The sequence below is a fragment of the Setaria italica genome, chromosome VII (genome assembly GCF_000263155.2).
Source record: "Setaria italica strain Yugu1 chromosome VII, Setaria_italica_v2.0, whole genome shotgun sequence".
NCBI classification, from domain to species: domain Eukaryota; kingdom Viridiplantae; phylum Streptophyta; class Magnoliopsida; order Poales; family Poaceae; genus Setaria; species Setaria italica.
In genome coordinates, this window is record NC_028456.1 from 31,520,528 (window position 1) to 31,543,626 (window position 23,099).

General features: G+C 50.9%; 2 protein-coding genes and 1 pseudogene across 3 annotated transcripts; 2 read left to right on the forward strand and 1 right to left on the reverse strand.

The window, feature by feature from the left end:
- Nucleotides 1-526: 526 nt before the first annotated feature.
- LOC101771165 (probable E3 ubiquitin-protein ligase HIP1) lies at nucleotides 527-6,452 on the forward strand. 2 transcript variants are annotated; one of them, XM_022828290.1, is made up of 7 exons: nucleotides 527-987; nucleotides 1,966-3,490; nucleotides 3,580-3,717; nucleotides 4,375-4,425; nucleotides 5,049-5,126; nucleotides 5,204-5,347; nucleotides 6,057-6,452. In XM_022828290.1, the coding sequence occupies exons 2-7, from the start codon at nucleotides 2,054-2,056 to the stop codon at nucleotides 6,186-6,188; spliced, it is 1,980 nt and encodes a 659-aa protein (XP_022684025.1). In that variant the 5' UTR covers nucleotides 527-987; nucleotides 1,966-2,053; the 3' UTR covers nucleotides 6,189-6,452. The 2 variants fall into 2 exon arrangements, with proteins under 2 accessions (XP_022684025.1, XP_004977034.1); XM_004976977.4 differs by having other exon boundaries at nucleotides 532-987; nucleotides 3,577-3,717.
- Nucleotides 6,453-8,821: 2,369 nt separating this feature from the next.
- On the reverse strand, nucleotides 8,822-10,563 carry LOC101771564 (ethylene-responsive transcription factor RAP2-10-like). Its single transcript, XM_004976978.4, has one exon. The coding sequence runs from the start codon at nucleotides 10,082-10,084 to the stop codon at nucleotides 9,350-9,352; it is 735 nt and encodes a 244-aa protein (XP_004977035.1). The 5' UTR covers nucleotides 10,085-10,563; the 3' UTR covers nucleotides 8,822-9,349.
- Nucleotides 10,564-12,775: 2,212 nt separating this feature from the next.
- Nucleotides 12,776-13,893, forward strand: LOC111257968 (annotated as a pseudogene).
- Nucleotides 13,894-23,099: the final 9,206 nt, after the last annotated feature.

A 23,099-nucleotide genomic window follows, 5' to 3' on the forward strand; every position in this document is an offset into this window, starting at 1 on the left:
GCCCGGAAATGACCTGTAGTTTTACGGCCTTTAGCAGGTGAAAATAAAATCGCCAGGAATCCTCCACAGCTCACAAGTTGATGTGTATAATAAATTGCCAGAAATCCTCCACACCTCGCTTTCATATTTTTCTCATGAGCTGACAAATGTGCAGCCATTGCACACAACCCAACTAACATATCCCATGACACTTGGATTACACCCGGAGATATTCAATGCAAAGGATGCTACCTTCAGGCAAGAAAAGATATTCAATGCAAGGGATAGATGAGCTTGGGCATAGCCATCCTGTTGCCGCAGTGCAGGGACATGCAAAGGAAGAGAGAGAGAAAGGGAGGAGAGAGAAACTGGCATTGCTGTTGCTGCTGCATAGCTGCAAGGCTCCAAAAGGGGCAGGGCAGGGAGGTCATGTGAAAGACAACACGATACAGGCCCCTAATCTTTGGCCCTTCTTAAAGGAGCCGCTGCTAATTCTAATGGGGCGCATTTAAAGGTTTTAGTGGGGGAGGAAAGGGATCCTTGCAAGACCCCAGAAGAGAGAGAGAGAGTATGAGAAGAGGAGAGAGAGAGGAGGGAGAAATAAATAAACCCGAATTCAGCCAAACTTCTCTCTCTCCCACCTCCCTTACATCCTCTCATCACCACCCCCACCCTCTTCCCCCCTGTCTTTCTCCCTCCCCCTCTTGACAAATTTTCCTCCACCCATTCCCTTCCTCCTCTTCTCCACCCACTCCACCGATCCCCCTCTCTCGCTCTGAATTCTCTCTCGTCTTGCTCACCGTACCATCTATTCTGCTGCGTCGCTCTTGGAATCAATCCGTTCTTGTTTCCTCCGTCTGTTGGGTTGATTCTCTCTCTTTCTCTCCGTGGAGAGGATCAAGAAACAGGACAGAGGGGGAGTTTAAAGAGGAGAAATCCAAACACTTTCGTTGTTCATCCTGGATTGCGATTCTTGCGAGTTGGTCAGAAACTCTGGGACAGTTTCTGGTACGGTTTGTTGCATCTCTCTTGCAATATGCTCCTTTTTTCTGTTTTTTTTTCTAGTTTTATCTCTTGATTTGCATGCCAAAACATTCCCCCTCTTCTTTCAGTACATGATTCCTTCGCAAATATGTGTTTTGTTTCACTTTGGTTCGTTCATGGTTCATTCCACCACAAGTTCATCAAACCTGGGCACGCCTCTTGTTGAACTGCCAAGAATTTTTTTTTCAAAAACAAAATTCTCGAGTCCCGTGTCTGAAAAAAAATCATTTTTTCTCTATGCTGTGCGATACAGCGATAGATTGATGGCTTCGGCGTTCTGGGTTGGGTTAAATTTCTTTCTCTGCTCCCATATTTCAATCTCGTGATCGGAGAGCGAATCGATCCTTCTCTTTGAAACCGTGGATGGCTACCTCTGCCTTTTCCCTTTATTTTTGCTTCTTTTACTGCGTCCTTTTGCAAACCGATAGAGAAGGGAAATTAAATGCAAAAGAAAAAAGATTGTATTTTTTTGAGCGTCCACAGAAGCAATGGGGTCCATCTGCATGCGGTCCATCTGTTTAGGTCGCATGCATTGTACATTCACCGTGCTTTGCTTTCACCCATTAAAATGCATGCATCACCACAGCTTTTTGCTTGCGACAGCAACCCAAACCATCAAGTTTGGTGCACGCGTACGCCACACCAAATGCGGCTCATGCCAAGATTGCTACAGTCACATAGTTACCAACACCCTCATTGTTACTTGCTGTCCACCACTATTTGTAAAACCAAAACAAGTGCAGTTACTTCCATATACTAACAAACAAGAGTAGAATTAGAATAATTTGGAGTGCAGACAACGTACCCTGGGCATATTTTGTTAGTATCCTTCAGTGTTCCATCCATTGTAATCTACTGTTTCCTTGTGGTTTTCTTGTGTTCTGGTAAAGTTGGAGCACATATGTGTTGCCCAAATTTTTCACGTTTTACTTGCATTTACAGGTCTTTTAAACCACTACTTGAAAGACCAGCCATCTGAGATGCAACGGCCACACATCAATTGAGATCTCGCTGCTGTAGTTGGGCCACAATGCAAGGGCAGAGGAATTCCATGGAGCATTTTGCTGATGTTTTTGGATTCGACGTTGCATCTAGTTCAGGCAACCCAGTGATGGATCAGCAGGCATATTGGAACAATGTTCTCGGATCAGTAGAATCACAGAATCTTCAAGGCTATCAGATGAATCATAGTGATGCCACCATCCCCTATGGAAATGAGCCACAGCAAGATGGCACATTTCTTGGTTTCTGGGAAGCAGGCGAAGCTAGTTCAAGTGGCAGTGCACTAAACTATGGCAGCTCTAGCAATGCCAAAACAGAGCATCTTAACATCGGCGGTGGCCTGAGGATTGGTGAAAGGCGACTGGTAGCTGACAATGACCTTTCTCTGGATGTGGACATCAACCTCAATGCCAACGTTAATGATCTATGCGGTCAAAGTTCAAATGCTAATTGTGCCTCTCAAGATCCTGAGCAGTACGGTGGCTGTAATCGTAATGGTATAAATGCTCAGCCATCCAACCTGAGGTTACATCCGTATAGGACATTCCTACTAGGTGCAGAGCAAACAGACTCTTTTACTTTGAATCCTAGTGAAAATCCTTTGGGTGATTTTTCATTAATGCAAGAAGGCATTGATCAAAGACCAGGGAGTTCCCTGGATGGTCGCCGGCTAGCATGCAAGAGAAAAAATATTGAAGGAGCCAACGGGCAGAGTTCAGCAGGTGCTAGCACAAGTTATTCCCACAGGAATGATAATGCCTTCCATAACATTGCTTCTTCAAGTTACAATCCTGCTCCTATCAGAAATTCGTCCTCTCCAAATTGCTTGCTGGTTCCAAGTTCTATTGAGGATCAACTCCCACGTTATGGAACTAATGCAGGACTGTCATCTGGTAGCTATGATCTTAATGGAGGGATCAACAATGCTGGGAATTCACAGAGAAGTTTCCGGGCAAGAACCACCACAGCTCAACAGATTGCTCCCTGTACTGTATGGCCCTCTTCAAATGCTGTCAGACTTTCTAATTCATGGAATCACCAGCCACCTCATCTGCAGAGTACATTTGATGACCCCCAGGAGGTTATTCCTGTGGTTAGTAGCCTGAACTTGCAATACCAACATCCAGTGAATGTTCCTGGTGCCCCACAAGCTGCAAACCGTTTCACTGGTCATGGAGCTTCATCGTCACGAGCTGGCAGTTTGGAGAATCGAGTTATTGGTAGTGAAGAGGTTCTTAGGAGGAATGTGGTGCCTACCAACTACTCTGATTTAGTCCCCCCTGCTGCAGTAGACCTGAGGCGTTTGGTTCCAGAACCATCTAATTGGAGTTCTGATGGCCGAGGCACTGCAGTATCAGGAACTATTCCTCCTGTATCAAGAGCTAATACCAGTTCAGCAGTTAACCCACCAGCAGGATTCTCTCACCAAAACCTCAATAGACGCCATCCTCGAAATTTGTCAGAGGTAAACATTTCTCCATTATTCGCATTTTGGTTTTCAATTTGATTGCTCATCTTGTTTGTCTGCTGATCTTCTTATTTCTTGTATAGGAGATTGGTCGCCTATCTGGAGCACTCCGTGGTCATCAACCCCCACGCTTAAGGTCAGGTTTTCTGTTGGAGCGCCAAGGCGATGGTGTTTGGGGTGTTCCTTTATCAATGAGGGGTAGGGAAGGAAGAAGATTAATGGAGGTATGTCGATTGGTTCTGTTCTTTTTCTTGTTCTTCATCTAACTTCTATGGTATCCACGTTGGAACATAAAAGGCATTAACATCATCATGTGTTTTTGTGCGATCGCAAAGATTACACTAAATCAGCCTGGATATTAGAACTTTCTGGTAGCTCTCCTTGTCATCTTGTATTTATCTATGCAAGCATCTCTATTCTATTATCAGACAAAATTGATAGAAGCTGCTCCACTAGAAATGATTTTACTTCATGTTGTTTGTGTTCTTCATGATCCCTCATTTGATCAAGCATGCTTCTTCATGCTTTTGAAGGCCCTAAAATGCTGCATATGTTTTTTCTATCAACTATTTGCACATATTATCACACTTCTGGTTGATGTGCCTTTTTTCTTCCTTTCTCGTTCTTAGACATTTTCATTTATCTTGTTATAGAGAAGGGGCAGACTTTGTGCGTTTCTTATATATCCCATAAGAAACTGTAACCATGCTGTTCTATTTTCTCCTTATGTTTTGATGCAAAATACTGCTCTCTGTTATGATGCCTTTTCTTTCCTTTGCTTTTTTGTTGCATGCGGTAACTACTGTGACAGTCTTGTAAAGGGTGCATGGTTCCTTGTCTTATGTCAATCCATAGAGTTCTAATTATTTACTTGACAACAGATTCGGAATGCACTTGAAATGATTCAAAGGGGAGAGAATGTAAGGCTTGAGGTAAGTAACAGCAATAACCACGAGTTTTTTAGCTCTCTATTTGCTATTGTTGTTTTGGATATGCCACCAAGATAACTGAATTTGAAATTGTTCTCTATGGATTTTTTTTTTAATTTTATGTTGCACATGGTTTACGCAACTTACGGGTTAGTAGGGTCATACTTCAGTTAACGTAGTGTTAAGCTTGCCAGGCCTGTGTTACCCTGTAATTTAAGAAGTAAAGAAAAGTACAGGGTCATAATCATACCAGACCATTTCTTCAAGAAAAATAATCATACCAGACCTATAGTGGAGAAAAATAAGGACAAGATATCAACTTTCCCGTTAGGTTCAGCATAAGGGAAACTTAGATACAAGTAGAACATAAGTTGGATAAAATGATTTACCTATTCTTACCTACTGCAGTCCAAAATCACTATGCATTTATTAATTGCAGAGGTTTTATCTGAAATGGCAAGTCTTGCCCTAAGGTTAGAAGTTTTGCAGTGCCACTGTTTGGTATTTCACGAACATTCACACAAGTAATAAAACTGAAACAGTTCAGAAGTTATTAACTGCCCATGAGTATTTATCTGCTAACTCTTGAGGGATTTTCTTCTTACTTCAAACCTATTCTTTAACAGTCTATCATCTATGGTGGCGTCGACACTCATGACAGACACAGGGACATGCGTTTAGACATAGACAATATGTCCTATGAGGTTTGTATTCCTTAGTGAAGCACTACCTTTTATCTTTGCCAATACAAATTCTGACCAATATGGTTGCCTTCTTTCAGGAGCTATTAGCACTTGAGGAAAGAATAGGAAATGTTAGCACTGGCCTAAGCGAGGAAGCAGTGATAAAGCTGCTCAAGCAAAGGAAATTTTCATCATGGAGACTAAAAGCATCTTTGGACCATGAGCCATGTTGTATTTGCCAGGTATTTTATATACTATTGAGCCATGCCTTCTTCAGTTGGCCATTGGTATTTCAGTCAGAAACATCAAGCATCTGGATTCTGGAATGATTGTAGTATTTGCATTTTGTTTTTTCTCAGGCTATATTGATTGAAAATTTAGTTGGGTCACTTAAACCATGAAATTATATTTATTGAACAAATAGTAAAAGAGCAAGTTATTTCTGAAGCTGTAACCTTGTCCTGTAATACCACTATATCTTCAAAAGTAAAATCTATTCTGGCAGGTCTGTGGATTTGCATGAATTAACAGTATGAACCTGTGGAACTAGGAGTCAGGGAATCATCTATGCTGTCCCTTGTGATTCCCATGCCCTTGATTTCTAGTGTTTCAGGCATAGAATTACAACCCCGAGTCTGGTATGAATGGCTTAAAGGTTTACAAGGATTGGCATTGTTGTTATAACTTATAAATCATGTGCATTAGTAGTTTTTTTTTTTGGGGGGGGGGTGGGTGGGGGGGGCAGTCAGCATGCTCCCCTGAAACTCTGTAAGGTGCATTTTTTGTGCCTTTGCTGTAGTTACAGCCATGGATGAGATATTTGGTTAGGGAAGCAGGGCTCTAGGGTTGCTTGCAAGTGCTCCTGCATCACTTAGAATCAACTTTCGTTCTTAAAGCAATGAAATAGTAGACTAGGGTATTATATACTTATGTTCTTTCTTCCTCGTCCAGGAGGAGTATGTTGATGGAGACAATCTTGGGAGACTTGACTGCGGGCACGACTTCCATGTTGGCTGCATCAAGCAATGGCTGGTGCTGAAGAATGTGTGCCCCATCTGCAAAAGCACCGCGCTGAAGACCTGAAACTGAACCGAGGCTCGTCAGAGGACACCCATGTTCTATGTTCATTCGATCGCAAGATCATTTACCGATTCATATTGCTGTGCTTTTTGGTTGGGAAATTTTGCCACTCACCTTCGATTGGGAAAGGAATTTTTTTTTAAAAAAAGGAGAGAAATGGTCCCTGTAAACTGCTGGTGCAGTAAATAATCCCTGGAATATGTCTCCCTGCATTTAACCAAATATTTATGGCTGGTATAATGGATGTCGTAGGTTTAAAAACTTCAACGATTGCATGCTGCCGCCCTCGTGCCATAATTTTGCTTGATCTGGATTTCACGTGCTGGTGCAGCGAAGAACCTCATGATGCCTGCCTTTTTTTTTTTCTTCCATGGAGGATGGTGCTTGCATTCAGAGTTCCAGAGTCAACTTGTTTGAGAACTCAACAAACAAGGCACGGCGCCGTGCTGAGTTTTCCAGGCACTATTGCTGTGCTGGCCTTGGATGGATCCCCCATGCTTTCGTTGCCCCTGCACTTGTTCCTTGTCGGCGACAGGCGCCTTGCCGCGAGAGCCCGGCACGAACGCAACTCCTCGGCGGCTGGCTCGGCGCCGTCGCTGTCCACCCATGATCCATCCACCCATCCAGAGGCGGGAGTCGCTGGTCTTCTCGTCCGGTGGCTAAGTGTTAGGGGCTCCCGTTGTGGCCACACACACGGCGCCATCCCTGATGGGTACCCGCCGCGCCCGACGCCGCACAACTGGATGCAGCGCGTCCGCCTCGGCGTGACGGCTAGGCTCAGGGTTGAGTCGCTGTATTCTCACCTGCAGGGCAACGTCTCCGTTCGTCCCGACTCGTCACGTCTCCCTGCAACGTGTGCTAGGTTTTGGTGAGGCTTGTGCTAGTTACTTTGGAGCTGCAGGATTCCGAAGCTTCTAGATCTTTCTGGATGCATCCAGAGCTCTGAAACCTACGGCTGATCCGTTCTGTTTCTGAAGACTTGAAGTTCATTCGTATGGCTGGGAAGGTTAGATGGGCTACGTTTGCTGCGGGCTGGGCTTTAGTTTCCTTTGTGATGACACAAACAGGCCCATCTCTCTTCAGGAAAGCGTCTGACGAGTGACGATAGAAATTGGCCGGAGCAAGACGGCGGCGGATTTTGTGTGCGGCTGACGGTGCGTGCGCCCGAAATGAGGTTGACGGAGGGCGGAAACAATTGCTTCGTTGACACGATGACTTGCTGGTTTCGTGGGTGGCGTGTTGGGTGTGATTGGGAGGCTGCCAAAGTGGCCGAAAAGGGGGAGCCGGTGGCCACAAACGGCAGCTGCAAGTCGCCTTCCGGCAATTTCCCTTTTCATTCGCGCAATTGCAAGAACAGCTAGGCTGGTCGTCTCATCTGGAAGAGGGGGAGCTCGACCTGGACGGCTATGGGGAAAAAATCTGAAAGAGGAACGTATCCAAAGGAGAATTGAGATTTCATACTTAGGACTAGTGGAAATACTCGACGAAAAATGAAATTTGTGTCAAGATTCTAGTACACAAATGTCACGCAAAAAGATAGGCTCCATGCTTCAATTGCTGCACCCTGCAAAGAGTCAGAATTTCGATGTCCGTCCAGGTTGTGTTGGGGTGTTCAGTGTTGTGTAGTGCATGATGGGCAGAGGCGGCCCGGCCCTACCTGAGAGGCTGAGAGAGTAGTACATGATGGGCAGTTCACTGTCCCTCCGACACTATCTATGAGAAGTAGCAGAGCCGTGGGGAACACACGCCGGCAGATCTCAAATGAAAACCGCCTCGCTGTCCTCTCTGCTCCTCCGGTCCATGTTTGCATTACTTGCCGCATGTGCCCATCTGATCAGTTGCGCTCGCCTTCGCCGCCGCCGCCCAGGCCCATGAAAATCACGCCCGCGCGCACGACGGGTGCCACCGGGGCAGCTCAGACTTGAGATCGATCAGAGCCTCCGTCCACCTCCAGGGCGCACGGCGAGACGCTCTGCGGCCGCGGGATCTACGGCCGGCACGGCTGCCACCCTGACTGAACTGAACCATGGCCAGGGGGTGCTGGGGCGGCGGGGCCGGGTCGATGCCCATGAACGCCGACGGCTCTCGGTGGCGGTCGGGGGGCGTCGGCTTCGTCGTTGAGCTACAGAGGAAGTTGGTGGTATACTTGTCATGCACAAGGCGGCGATCCATCACGCAAGATGACGCGCGGCTCCCTTCCGCTTCGTCGCCTTCCCTTTCGAATGTGGTGGCCTAACCCCCACCCAACCCGACCCGACGCGACGCCATCGGGATCACCCATGCAACGCAAGCATCGTTAGCACCGGCACTGTCGCCCCGCCCTAATCCTCCACTACCTGATCACCAACTCACCCTCACGATTAATTAGCGACCAGTACTGCTAGTAGTAGATAAGCTAGACCATCCGTAAGCATGGCTTGTTCATCCACCCGTGACCGGTCCATGATTGCTTCCACCGGCACCGGAACAAACGAAGCCACGAAGAAGCGCGGGGAGAGGTTTCCGGAGTGCGGCGGGGTTGGCGGCCGGCGGGGGCGGCCTGACCTAACGCGGATTTGCGCACCAACCGACAACTAATAACCGGAGAGTAGATAATAAACAAGCAAAGGGCGGGCGGACGCGGGCGAGCGAACAACTGGATCACGTCAAGCGGTAAAGGATTAAGAAAAAGGCAAGCACACACAGGGGGATCGGAGGCGAGGCCCGATTCGATTTGATTAACCAAACGTACTAGTGGGAGGTGCTTGCTAATCGCTGCTGCTTATCTACTCGGAAACGAGAGAGAGAGAAGGATGATGACTTGTTTTTCTTATCGCTGTTACAGCTGTCCTTTTTGACATTTGGAAAGACCGCCACTTGTGGCCGCCGTCTCCGCCCTCCCCACGCCGCCCAAGCCCGGCCCAGCCAGCTGCCCCCCCTCCCTCGTGCTTATCCACAACGTACCGATCGAAAACCCTTCGCCCCGCCGCCCGCCCGCCCGCCCGCCGACCAGGACGAGGACGGAGACGGATGGACGGGTTGGCTGGGAGGTAGACGCGCGGGATCATAAGCGGAGACGGAGACCGTTGGCGCCGTCGAGGGAGTGGATGATGAATAACGTCGTCGTCGAGTGAGTCTTGGCGGTGGCCGCCGCTGGCTGCTCGCTCGCTCGCCTGCCTGCTGCTTCACTCGGCGTCGGAGCTCTCGGGGCTCGGCGCCCGGTTGAGATCCGGGTTCTTGGCGCGCCCGCTCCACGCCGCCCGCTGCTGCTGCTGCTGCTTCTGCTCCTGCTGCTGGCGGTGCTCCTCCTCGTCGGCGTGCAGTTGCAGCTGCGGGAGGTGGTGGCCGTGGTGGTGGTGGTGGTGCCTCTGGCGCTCGCGGTGGTGCGGCGGCGCGACCATCATGCCGGTCTGCAGCGCGTCCACGCGCGACCCCACCTCGATGGCCTTCTTCCGGATCGACGCCGCGGACAGCGTGCCGCCGTCGGGGTCGCCGCCGCCGCCGCCGCCGCCGCGCGCGGGCTCCCCGCCGCCCTCCGCCATCGCCAGCGCGGGGATCTCGTCGGGGAAGTTGAGCCGCGCCGACCGCCCGCGCAGGTAGAACACGGCCGTGTCGTAGGCGCGCGCCGCCGCCACGGGCGTGGCGTAGGAGCCCAGCCAGATGCGCGTGCGCTTGTGCGGCTCCCGGATCTCCGCCACCCACTTGCCCCACTTGCGCATGCGCACGCCGCGGTACTGCCGCCGGGGCTGCATCTGCTGGTGCGGCGCCGGCGCCTGCGCGGCCGCCATCGCCGCCGCCTGCTCCTCCATCTTCACCGCGGCTGCCGCGGCCGCCGCCAACGGAGCCATGGCTGCTGCTGCTGCAGCAGCAGCTGCAGCCGCCGCCGACTCCTCGCTGGAAGACCGGTACTCGCCCTGCATGAGCTTATCAGCTAGCTAGCCGCCGCCCTCTCTCCTCTCTTCTTTCTCTCTCTCTCTCCTCCTGCTGGGCTGTTGTGCAGCAGGAGTGGTATCGGTAGCTGCTTTTGGCGCTGGCCGGCGTGGTTTTCTTCTCTTCCCTCCCGGGCTATCTATTTGCTGGGTGGTATTTGTATTGGGATTTTGTGGGTGGAGGGGGTATGATATGATTAGAGTTTGGTTGGGATAATCATAAAATAGCGCGGGGCGGAAGCGGGCGGGCGTCGACGGCAGCACTGTACTGTGCTGTTTGGAAGGGAGCCCCCCTCGCCACCGGCACGCAAATTGTTAGGTCCACCGGCAAGCTTGCATCCGGACGTCGGACAGGTCGATGCCATGCCACGCTATCCGGAATGGACGACAACTGTGCGAGCAATTTTATGCTGCCGCTATACAAGTACTAGGTGCGTTAGCAGAAATAATTTGTAATACATGCTACTGTTGCGCAGCCAGCATCAAAATTATTGCTTCGTGATGCTCTACCTCTTTATAATTTTTTTTCATGAAAAAAAATCTATGATCAACAATGAATTCGCTTATTCCGAGTTTATTTATACACATATAGCTGTCTTCTACTGAGATCTTCACAAGAAGGATATGCCATTTCGTTATTTTTCTCTTCAACAGCTCTATCACGCTCCTCCTCAATCGTGCTTCCTGATGAATCGAAACGCTAACAATGGAGCTTTTTTTTTCGCATGCAGTAACCCAATGAGGTTTTACACGATTTGGCGGTAATGAATCTCTCGTTTCTTAGTGCCGATGGCACCATGCCGTTCGACTTCACCTTGTGCCGTAGCTCAACGTCTAGTAAAGAATTGTTTTGCAGCTGAAAATAATGTGAGCCTTCTTTGTGTTGACCTTCTCATTTATTGCAAAAAAGGAAAAGAGAAAAGGCGACATTAATACTTAATTATGTCCATTAAAAATATTTTAAATGTCTGACAATGTCAATTTTTAATTCAATATTGATTGCAAAAAAACAAATAGAATGAATTCAATAATGTAGGATTTGCCTCTACATGATATTAGGTGAGGTATTTCAAGTCTCTTCTGAATCATAGAAATCCTACAAGAAATCTCGATAAATTCAATCCATGAGGACAGAGAAGAGGCTTAGGTGTTGCACACATTCTTTACTTGCATCATCATTGGAGTACGCAAATGATGCAACAATTGTAAGGAGTCAAGATAATGCCACGGAAAAATAATCCGTGGATCATGAGCCTCTTGTTGTCACAATCCACCCTTCCTTTCTTCATCACCAACCCTCGTGCACACCTGTCGCCACATCGTAACCCGGTTGACCTCGCGCAAGACTAGCTAGAGCTAGCCACCTCCCACCGGCTACCTGTAAAAACTCAATTCAACCACTTGCCATGGAAGTTTTTCACCCCCATTGAAAAATGCGTGGCGATATTTTCATCTCGGCTTACTACGGGCTTATCACGAGAGTATCCGGAACCGTCAGTTCATACTAACCCGATGCTCTTTCGTAGTGTGAAACTTTGGTTTGAAGCTATGTCGTCTCGGCAGCCAATACTTTATGCGCTAATAGCAACATGACAGCCCCGATAATTGCTTCTTTTAGGTGGACAGGGCAGCCGCCGCCGGCCCGCCGCTCGCGTGCATAATTGCTGCTGTTGCTGGGGAATAGCTGGCCGGCGACCGGGCTTTCCTGCCCTCGAATCCACAACCAAATCATGCAAAATCTAAGCGCGGGAGCAAGCGAGCTGGACCGACCGGCCGGCGGGCACGCACGTACCGAACCTGCCCTCGAGACGTCAAGGCAGCGCCAGTACGCGGCGTGGTCCCGCGGAGATTCGAGTTTGTCGCGCGAGCCGGCCGGGTAGAGGGGTACGCCGTACGCGGCCATCAGGGCCAGGGCCAGACGGTGCAGGCGCGGCTCGTCGTCGTCGGCAGGGGCAGGTACGTGCAGGTGGACGCACGTTGCTAGCAAGAGGGCACCGTACGCGCGCGGCTGTGTGGTGGATAGGATGCGTGGGCGCGCGAGGGAGGCCGGTGGTGGCGCGGACACCGGGCAGTGGGGTTCGTTCGTTCCAGGGCTCCAGGCATCAAGCGGCGGCAGCAGCAGCAGCAGCAGCAGCACAGGGACGGCCAACACGACGTGTCGCTTGCATGCGCGCGGCCGGCCGGGAGGCATGGGCGGATCAAAAGGAGGGAGGGGCTGGACCACGCGCACGAGGCTCGAGCTCGATAGGTGGACAATAACGTTGTACACTCCTGCTACTACGTGCTGTAGCCTAGGCAGCCAGTAGGTGCCATAGGCTATAGCTCGATCTCCAATTCTCCATCGCGCGAGCTAGCTTCGCTAGTGTATAGTGCGGTGCATCGGGCCGGCTAGCTAGCTGATCGTTGTGGCAATAGCGGTAGTGCACCAAAAGGCACCTCTTCTGTTCAGGTCGAGGCGAGAAAAGGTAGCGGGCACCATGCGTGAAAGGGGCTTTTCCGTTGCGGGTTTGCCGCGGCGGACTCCAGCAGCACGCGCGGAATAATGGACAGCTCTGCAGCTGCTGGCTTCTGATTTCCCGGGGGAGCATCTAGCGTGGAACCCAGAAATATTCCCCTGACGCGTTGCTCTACAAGGGTTGTGCCAAAAAGGAAAAGGTGCACCGGCGCAGTTTTTGCGACGAGATGGGCAAGTATGATGCGTGGCACCGTCAAGGGATGTTCTCTGCCGACGTTCCGTGGGAAAGAAGAAGGAAAAAAAAATGAAACGATGGTACACTGATGTCAAACGCGGACACTGTGTGTGTGACAGAGCGCCGCTGTACTAGACCTTGTACAAGGACAAATGGATGGGATAATGATTAATCGTACGTGCCGGTACTTGCGGTGGAGATTACGAGTGGACAGGGGGAAAGGGAAGCCAATCACTCGGATCATATCATATCAGTTATCAGTGGGTGGGGGGATCAGCTATCCTCGAGGACGCCGCACTTGACTAAGGTCCCGTTTGGATCTCTTAGGGATTATGGCAATCCTGATAGTAGACCCTGATTATAAGGGCATGTTTGGTTATCATGGACTAAATTTTAGTCCACCCACTTTGGCTCCTTTTATAAGTCCCTAAAGTGCCAAATAGGTGGACTAAAGGGTTTAGTTCTTTAGTCTAAGGAGGGTGGATTAAACTGGACTAAAAGGTCGGACACCCTGCCCTCATTTATTGCCTCCCTCCCGCCTACCGTCATCGCCGCCGGCCTCCCTCCCGCCCAGCCCTCGCCGCTGTCACCCCGCCACCCTCTTGATGGAGAGGAGGGGCCGCGGCTCAGCCTGCTTGGACGGGATGAGCGCCAGTGGCGCACCCATGACGCCGAGAAGGAGGCGGAGGTCGGACCAGCAGAAGGAGGCGCTCGATCCGCCGGGGCCGGCGGCAGCGGATGCCATGGACGGTGTGCGGGTCAGGTGGCTGCGCACCTAGTTCCCGAACCCCTCTCAGTGGCCGGAGTCCTCGGCATCGGGGTCACCGGCGGCGAGGCGCTCGGCATCAGGCCCCTCAATGAGCGGCGACAGCGCCTTCCCGTCAGGCCGCAGACTGCCAGAGCGCGCGACGAGCTGCTCCCCCGAGGTACTGCTGCAGTACCTTCTCCGACGGCGGCTGCCGCTGACTTGCGCCGCCGCGGGATCATCATCCTGGCCAGCGACGCGATCCGTGGCGGCGCCGGAACCTTGCCCCTCGACCTCGCCGACTACAGCCCCCGCACCACCTCCTCTTTCAGCGCCGCGAAGAACCCCTGCCTCCGCTCCTTTAGTCGAGTGAGAAGATGGTGAGCAGGGAGTTTCCATTTTCAAAATAAGGGTAGTATCATCTTTGTTCATCTGCATTAATGGACTTTAGTCCATAGATCCAAACATGGTAGACTTTAATCTATGGACTAAATGAACCAAACAGGGGCTAAGAATCCGGATTCTAAATAGTAATAATCTAGTTTGTTTGGATTCTAGTATCATGATCCGGCTAGGGATTGGTTGAAAAGCTCAATTGTCCGTAATGCCCTTAGTTTGATTGAGAATCTTAGTTTGATTGAGAATAAGAATTGAAATAGGAGTAAAGTTGTCATTTCCCAACCTATTATATCCAATAGCTATAATCTCCAATAGCTAGGTTGGAGGAGATAGTGGTATTATTAGAATCTAGATGGGTAGATTCTTATAATCCATCCTAGAATCCAACCTGTTTGGATCCATTTGGATCCATTAGTGATTATTTTAGCCGGATTATATAATTCCTAAGATCCAAACGGAACTTAAATTTCACGACCGGCAGGATCAGCAGATGGAGGGCCAGCATCGTCGGCATTAAAAACTGACGGGGGCACACGTCCTGACGTCGCGCGCGAGCCGTGCGCCAGGGCCGATCGAGTCGGTAGCCAGTACTCCTTCCTCTGTACTTGCTGCAGCAACGGGTCATCGCGTGCGTTGGCTTTGCGGTTCGGTCTCGGGTCTCCAGAGAAGAGAGAGGAGACAGGAGAGGATAGCTAAACGCCTAAACTAAACGAAAACGAGACGCGGGCACCTGTGGAGGCGCCGTACGTTTGGTGCACGTACTAATTTGGCCAACGATCCCCAACTAACCGCCCCCGTTCCGTTCGGTCCTGCCGTGCGTCGGCTAGGAGGCGCACCGGCAGCGCCGACATGAGGTGGGCGGGTCCAGGTGGCGTCGGAGGTGATGCGCGCCGACGTGGACGTGGCCCCCTCGTCCACGGAATCCCCCCCACCCACCCCCCGTGGCCATGGCCCATCCATCCTCTCCCATATCCGGACACGGGACGTCAATTTGCTTGCCAGCGACGGCATCGGCCGCCCATTATCTAGCCCTAATCATTCACGCTAATGACGTCCGCGGCGAGGTTAGCGTAGCCAGAGCCCCCGGGTGGCCAGGCTAATCGCGTCGCGTCCCATCCATCTCTTTCCCCCCGGCCGCAGCGTACGCATCTCCTCCCTGCTGCGACGGCACGGCGCTGACGCGTGGACCACGCTGCGGCGTAGAGGCCAGGTGTCTGCGTGGTCGCGTTATTGCCCGGTCGGTGGGGGCGCCGGATTGGAACGGAACGGACCTGGGGTGGAGGTCGGTGCGGCAGCCGGGCGGGCGGCCAAACGTGTTGAGCCGGCATAGGGTGTGGGGGAGATCCCCGTCTCCTCCGTCCACGATCGCGCCGCGGCGTAGGTCGCCGCTGGCCGAGGGCGTCGAGTAGGAGTTGGGGGTGCGGGCGTGTGCAGGTAGGTGCGTGCCCCAACCGATTTCAAAGACTTGCGAGGACTGGAGGAGGAGCAGGCAGAGCAGGCTAGTGGGAGTTCTGTTAGGAAATCGCGCAGCGGCCGCAACGACCCGCACAGTCCATCAATGATGTCGGTGGCGTCCACGCATTTACACGGCCCGCGTTTTCGGCTGGCGCCGGCGCAACCCGAGCTGGCGTCACGCCCTGCCCAGCCGGCCGGAGCCGGAAGGGGGGTCGTCGAGTCAGGTCGTCGTACACAACTTCCCTGTAGACCGACCGAGTTCGAAGCGCATCGAGATCCATCCAAGCATTATGCTTCGGTCACCTGATTAAGATTAACCTGGGCCATGTTTAGTTACTCCCAACTCCCAACTTTGACACTATGCAAAAAGAAGATTCCCCATCACATCAAACTTGCGGTACATGCATGGAGTACTAAATGTAGATGAAATTAAAAACTAATTGCACAGTTTTGTTGTACTTTGCGAGACGAATCTTTTGAGCCTAATTAGTCAATATTTGGACAATAATTCACAAATACAAACGAAACGCTACAGTGTGCTACAGTGCTGTAACAGTAATTTGGCGCCTCCCAAATTCCCCAACTAAACACGGCCCTGGTCCCGGTACGGGGTAACTGCCTTCATCTGTTTGGACGCTCATGCTCCTGTAGTCCTGTATCTGTATCTGGGTGTACGCCGCGGCTCTGCCCCGCCCGCGTTGAATTCGAATCAATGCGGTGGTCGGAGGAGGAGGAGATGAGAGGGGGGCTCCCTCTGCCTGCCGTGGCAGGCGTGCGATGTGAATGTGTGATGCCCGTGCGACAGGGGGTCGGTCGGTGCACCAATCAATATGGACGCGCGGCGGCCGGCGTCGAGCTGTATATTCCGAATGTACCAGCACCGATCGCAGATACTAGTACCACTACCTAACCGGGATCCAGTGGCGCCGCGCCCGACCGTGGCCAAGCAGGCCACCCGCCCGCCTGCCCTGACGACGGCGGATCAAGCGCCGGCACGGGCGGATGAGCACCGTGGTCGTCGTCGGCCGGAGCATGCGAAAAGATGGGTGCCGAGAGCGACGGGTGGTAGGGCACGCCGTAGTCCGTACAGTACAAGCAATAGAACGGCAATCATGCCGGGCGTATCTTCATGATCTGGGCATTGGTAGTATCTCTGGGAGCAGTCGGAGGAGGTCGGAGAAGGAGGGTGAGGTGAGAGCGCACGCAGCAAGCGCCGAGGCGGGGCTCGCGACAGCGACGGGCGGGCAGTGGGGAGGTGGAGGCTGTTGCTGTCTTATCTGTCCGCGGCGCCCCCCAATAAACAATGCCAGCCAGCCAGCCAGCCGCGCCCGGGGTGGAGTAACGAGGAATACAACGAGGCGCTCGCCTCACTTGTTGCTTTAAAAATCAGGCTAACCAAGGGGGAAAAAAATACTATACCACGGAACGGAATCATTTGGCCATTGCTCACACGGTTATATACTATACCATGGAACGGAGTAGCACAGTAGCAGGAGTATCAATAAACGGAACGGGGGCGTGGGAGCGAGATGGGGTGGTGGCGGGGGGCCGGGGACAGAGTGGATAATGCTCGTGCTCTGGAATTCCACCACTGCCGACTCCGCCGGCAGTTGGACGGTTCCAGCGTGCCGGTCGGATTAAACAAACGCCCGCGAGGCCGCAAGTGGCCTGCGGCGGCCGGGGCCGGTGCGTGTGCGTGGTGGTGCGCCGGCCCTGCTGGCCCCGCCCCCCGCTTGGCGCGTGCGCGCGCTGCCGCCCTAGTGGCCTAGTGCCGCCTCGCTATCCGGCGCCAGTGTTCATTCCGATCGATTCCCGCCGAGGCCGCCGGCCTGCACGCGCCGGTCGCTAGCTGCCGCCAAGCGGAACCGGCGCCGACAAGGAACGGGACGGCACCGAGGGGACCACGACCACGCCGCGATTCCGGAGGAGGATCCCCTTCGTTCTTGGACCCGTTTCTTTGATTTGGGGCAACGCCGGCCGGGGGTCCCTAACCTAACCCTACGTTCTGCTGCCTACCTGCCTGGAGGGGAGGGCATGCTAAAATCTAGGGCCCCGTACATGCATGCCGTTTGTGACCAAGAAGGTGAAGTGGTCAGGAAATGCGGCATCTGCTGGGGTGTTTTTCAGTTGGGACTAACGGCCAGCTCGGTGGATTGGATCGAGCGGAGCGTGCCCTCATGCAGCCGAGTGGAGCCACGCCGCATGCATGTGACGCCGGCAGCCGAAGCGCAGGATGCCCCCCTCCAAACGGGGCCAGGTCCGATGGTGTGACGGTCGACCACACCTGACAACTTGTTCTTCTTTTTGGGGCTAATGATTGCTCACTTGCTTGGAAAGGAGGAAACCCACTCCGCCCAGCGACGCTGTGCCTGCCTCTGCTTGCCAACATGGCCTCACCCAAAGAAAAGAGAGAAGCCGCCCGCTTGCGAGCAAATTGACCCCGCGCGCTAGCTCTCCCTATCATATCATCACTCGTGCCGGTCGTGGACGTTGGAAAGCGGCACCGCCACCGAGCCGGGCCGCGCGGCGCGGAGGACGACACCCAGGACCACGGCACCCCAGACCAACGAGCAGGCCGCGGCAATCGGGCAGCTCTTTTCCCTGCTGGCGTCTCTCTTTCCAGCCAGCCTCGGCAGCTACGTTACGTGCCTGCGCTTAATGCGTGCGTCTTTCTTGTGGACACAGCAAGCTTGCTTGCCAGGTTCGGAAGGGCGCCGGCAGATTGCCATGCACGCGTATCCTGCTTGCTTGCTTCTTCTCTTTTGATTTGATTCCTGCAGGGAGCTAGCATGCATCTGCTGTTTAATCTGGTGTTCCTAGGCTCCTAGCTCTTTTATTGTGCGTAACCTGGCCTACCATGGCATCATGATCCGCATTCTGGGTCAATTCAATCAGCAACTGCAGTTGGTACAGTGCAGGTTAAAGGACCATCATCGAGTGCCTCTCGTCTAATGCAAACAACGCTCTGCTGCATCTTGACTTCTAGAGGTCTGCTCTGCTGCACATGCAACGTAGCACAGCAGGAGGAGCGCGAAAGCAAAGGAAACAAAATACGGTGGCGAGAAACAAAATGATGAGCCGTGCCCAATGTTGGCCCATGGGTAGTTACTGAAGTCAGTGCATTGCTAACTTTCCTAACAGGCCGTGATAATTGGGCCCCGCATCTCGTACATAGGGAGGGAACGGCATACGTATTGCCGGCCTATGTTCCTGTGGCCCAGTATTTGTTCCGCTTCAGGCCCATCAATCATATTGTTGCGTTTTACATCCCAGCCTACTACCTACTGGACTACAGCATCGATTACTTAGGCCATGTTTAGTTACTCCCAACTCCCAACTTTGACACTATGCAAAAAGAAGATTCCCCATCACATCAAACTTGCGGTACATGCATGGAATACTAAATGTAGATGAAATTAAAAACTAATTGCACAGTTTTGTTGTACTTTGCGAGACGAATCTTTTGAGCCTAATTAGTCAATATTTGGACAATAATTCACAAATACAAACGAAACGCTACAGTGTGCTACAGTGCTGTAACAGTAATTTGGCACCTCCCAAATTCCCCAACTAAACACGGCCTTAGTTCCATTTCTTTGACTGAAACATCCAATCAGTAGTTGGTCAATGCACCAGAGACCAGACAGACCAGACTCACAAGTAGCTCTCGGCCGGTCAGAGCATGATCAGTTCTCTCTATGGTCCAATAATGCAAGTGTCCAACCCCCTACAAGTTACAGTGTTGCCAAACTATTCCAAATTCCCAACACCTTGCCGACCACTCGTGCACAAAGTGCAAGCCTACATTCCTCTTTCGCTCCTCCTGTGCAGGTGATGCCGCAATGGGCAGCGAGACTACCGACTGGTGGAGACGACAACGACAACGCCATTACCGGCCGGGTGGCTCACCTCCTGTCCCCCCTCCCAGTCCCAGCTAGACGGGACGGGACGTCTCGGCCAGCCATGAGTGCACGCATATATAGCTGGTAACATGAGCTAATAGTGCGTGGTTGCCAGTTCTAGCTCGGTCCAGTCCATTCAAAGCTACCCTCCCTAATGGGGGAGGCCACTGCCATCAGATCTCATGTGGGCTCTAGCCTCTAGCTATTGGACAAGGGCCGGACAGAAAGCAGAGAATCTACCGCAGTGAAGTTAGCAATGTAGTTGGTGTTTGACTCAACCGTTGGCAGTAAGGATACAATTGGACTGAACTTTAATCCCATCAGATCCTCATCCTGACATCCTAGTGCCATGTGTGCTTGCTTCAGAACATAGACTAAGCATGTATATTATTCTGTACAAGTACAACGGAACAGTTTGATCCTCAGAGGTAGGGATTGTCAAGATAGGAATAGGATCACGCATGGCGTTCGCTCTGAATATCTGATCAAAGCAGAGATTCACTTGCATGTGGGTGTTTCGTAGGAGATCACGTTAAGCGTGCTTTTAGGTTGAAGCTCTTAACAAGATAAGAAGATCAAAGTTGCCGGCGACGAGGTGCGTATGCCGTCCATAGTTTATGGCTGAGGCTCTTGTCTTCTCGTGCCAAATGCGCCACCCCGTGAGGCGTGAGCTCACTACTGACAGCCCATCCGATCCTTGAGTATAACAAACTACTCCCAACGACGAGCTGAGACTTCAACAACGGGAGAGCACTGAACTGTAAGGTTGATAGTTCCGAGGAGCTAGCTGAGCTAGGCTAGTCTAGCTGTACGATGTTGCTATTTGTGGATACCATGTGCCAGCACACAGTGCAGCCAAGAACACTGAATACTGAGCTATCGTCAGACAGCATTGTAGGAAGGGAACAAAGCCAAGCAGCAAGTGGGACTAGCACTACGCTGCTGGTCTAGATGCCATATGATGTTATTGGAAGTTGGACCATGGATTCTGACCAATACGGCAATACCTAAAGCATTCAATACCAATACGCAATACTATTTTCTTTTTCCTTTTCTTTTACTTCTGCTACTACTAGCAGGATGGCACGAACGGAACGAGCAACATCATTTTTGCCTGTTTTTACAGCGAGACATTCCTCTCGTTTTTCATTTCAGAAGTTGGCCATCGCGTTCCAGGACCGTATTTTGATGCAACGAGACCATTAACGTTCATATGGAGCATGGTGGTCCTCCGTTACCGAGCCGAGAGTCCCCGCCGCGCCGTGTATGGTAAAAGTAGAAGTAACAGTCAACAGTGCAGCAGGCCTACAAAGTATGTTGTATAGTGTTACGTGACGACGGTACAAACACAGCCTACTTCTACTGGCCGAATACTGATCCAATGATCCACTTATATTAACACGCCAAGCTGCACTGCGGATCGATGCCAATATGCCATCAGTTGCTATCTCGCTCTCACGACGCACACGCTACGTACTAATGTACTATACGCTAGCGGCTAGCTCACATCACTCGTCACTGTACTGTACCCGATCCGCTCTTGTGGTATACTAAACATGGCGCATGGACTTATTTGACTGCAGCTAGGTATTAAGAGTGCTACACTATTTGCACTTTCAAATCGGATCTAATGGCGCACGTAAAAGCCACTGTTCACCATAACTTTCGATTTTTCTAGTACAGACACTATATACATCGTGCAGCAGGTTTTGATCAACCTCGCTCCGTAGCATTACGCGAAGCGGGATTCTGCTGGGGATCATGCAAAGCCCCCACGGCTGCCATTCATGTTTATGAACCTCCTCTGTGTCCCAAGATACTCCCCAGAGCTACAATAATGAACTTCTCCAGGCCGAGAAAGTCCGTTCCATGTGACGAGCGTGCCTGAACTCTGATCTGAAGTCCACGACGTAACACATGTTTTCCGTGGATCGCGAGACGGCAGCTTCTCAGTCTACAGGTCAGCAGCCTGCTTCGATCGATTCCATGTGTCTGCTCAAAAATATTTAGGTGGTGTTTGGATCCAAAGTTGATGGGCTAAAGTTTAGTCCCTAAATTTTAGCCCCTAAAATTTAATCCTTGTGGGGTGTTTGGATCCAAGAGCTAAAAGGTAGTCTTCCTTGAGCTAATGACTGATTTGCCCTCATTTATTGATTCAAACAACATGCATGTCTCAAATTCATTTTTATTGACTCCATGCACATGCACATGCACGCCCAAGCCTCTACTTCCTCCGGCCATGCACAGGCACATGCACATGCACGCCCGGGCCTCTACTTCCTCCGGCTATGCACAGGCGCCGGCCATGCACAGGCGCTGGCCCGGAACAGGCACCGACCAGGAGGAACACGCTGCTGTTCCTCCTGGACATTGAATAGTTTTTATTCGTACAATTACATCATCGTTCAAACATACAATTCAAATACTCTACGATCAAATACAAGAAAAAAAATACTCTACGATCTATTATACAAACTTGAGGCTATTTGATCACGGAATGCATTCATATTTGTATCTTTGTCCCTTGATTGAGTATTTTGTGTTGGCGGTTGATAGGTTGATGCTTCATGAGGAACATAGTTCTCATCACGGTCACAACGATCAAAGTCTTCATCCTCCATATGACTCTCTCTAATAAAGTTATGAAGTGCCATACATGCAACAATTATCTGGCTTTGCTTCGGCATTGGATAACTTGGCACTTTCAACAAAATCCGCCACTTCATCTTAAGAACTCCAAATGACCTCTCGACACAGTTCCTAAGAGATGAATGAGCGAAGTTAAAGGTCTCTTTCATACCTTTGGGCATCGGCCCCTCCCTAAACTCTGTAAGATGGTACTTCGTTCCCTTGTAAGGTGCAAGATAACCAGGCCGATTGGGGTATCCAGAATCCACTAGGTAAAACTTCCCTGCAAATACAAACATTATTGTTACAAACAAAAGCTATAACCAAAGTGGCATATGTACTGAATGTGCAAAAACTTCTAGCATAACATACCAGGAGGGGGATGTGGGAACTTGTCTTTGTATTTGACTGTTGCATCATTGAAAACTCTCATGTCATGTACTGAACCAGGCCAGCCCGTAAAAACAAATGTGAACCTCAAATCAAAGTCACAGACCGCAAGCACATTCTGTGTAATGAAGCCCTTTCGACAAAGATGTTGCACCACCTTGTTATTTGGCACGACAACTGGTATATGAGTGCCATCTATTGCTCCTATACAATTGTTGAAGTGTGGAGAGAATCTAGGATTCTGTAACCTACGGTGCATTGTTCTAAATTCAGGGTCGACCGGCTTAATTATGTCAGCTGCTAACTTGATGATACACTTCAAAACTTTGTCAAAATTGCGGTGAACTGTATCTAATGATCTCTCTAATCTATTCTCAGCTTGTCTGACTGACTGAGGTGCACCAACCATCTAAAGAAACATTCCTAAGACCTCTACTGAAGAGCTCTTTGATGTGGACTTTAGGCCATAAGAATGCACCAATAGATCATGAAAACGATCAAACAATTCTCTACTCATTCTAAACATGTTATAGCATTGCACACTATCTGTTAGATTTCTCATCACCCAATCATGACCACTTTCAACCATCTTTCTCTTCTTAGCTTTATTGAAGTAGGTGTCATTGTACATACCAAATAGAAGTAGATCATCCGTAAATTGCCTCTCATATTCAATGTCCTCCTCAGTAATAAGCCTCAAAACTTCATCGTCACTTGCATCACTGTCCACATCCATATCCTGAGACAAAATACAACAAATTAATCAGTTAAATTCAATTGTATGTACTACTTGCACT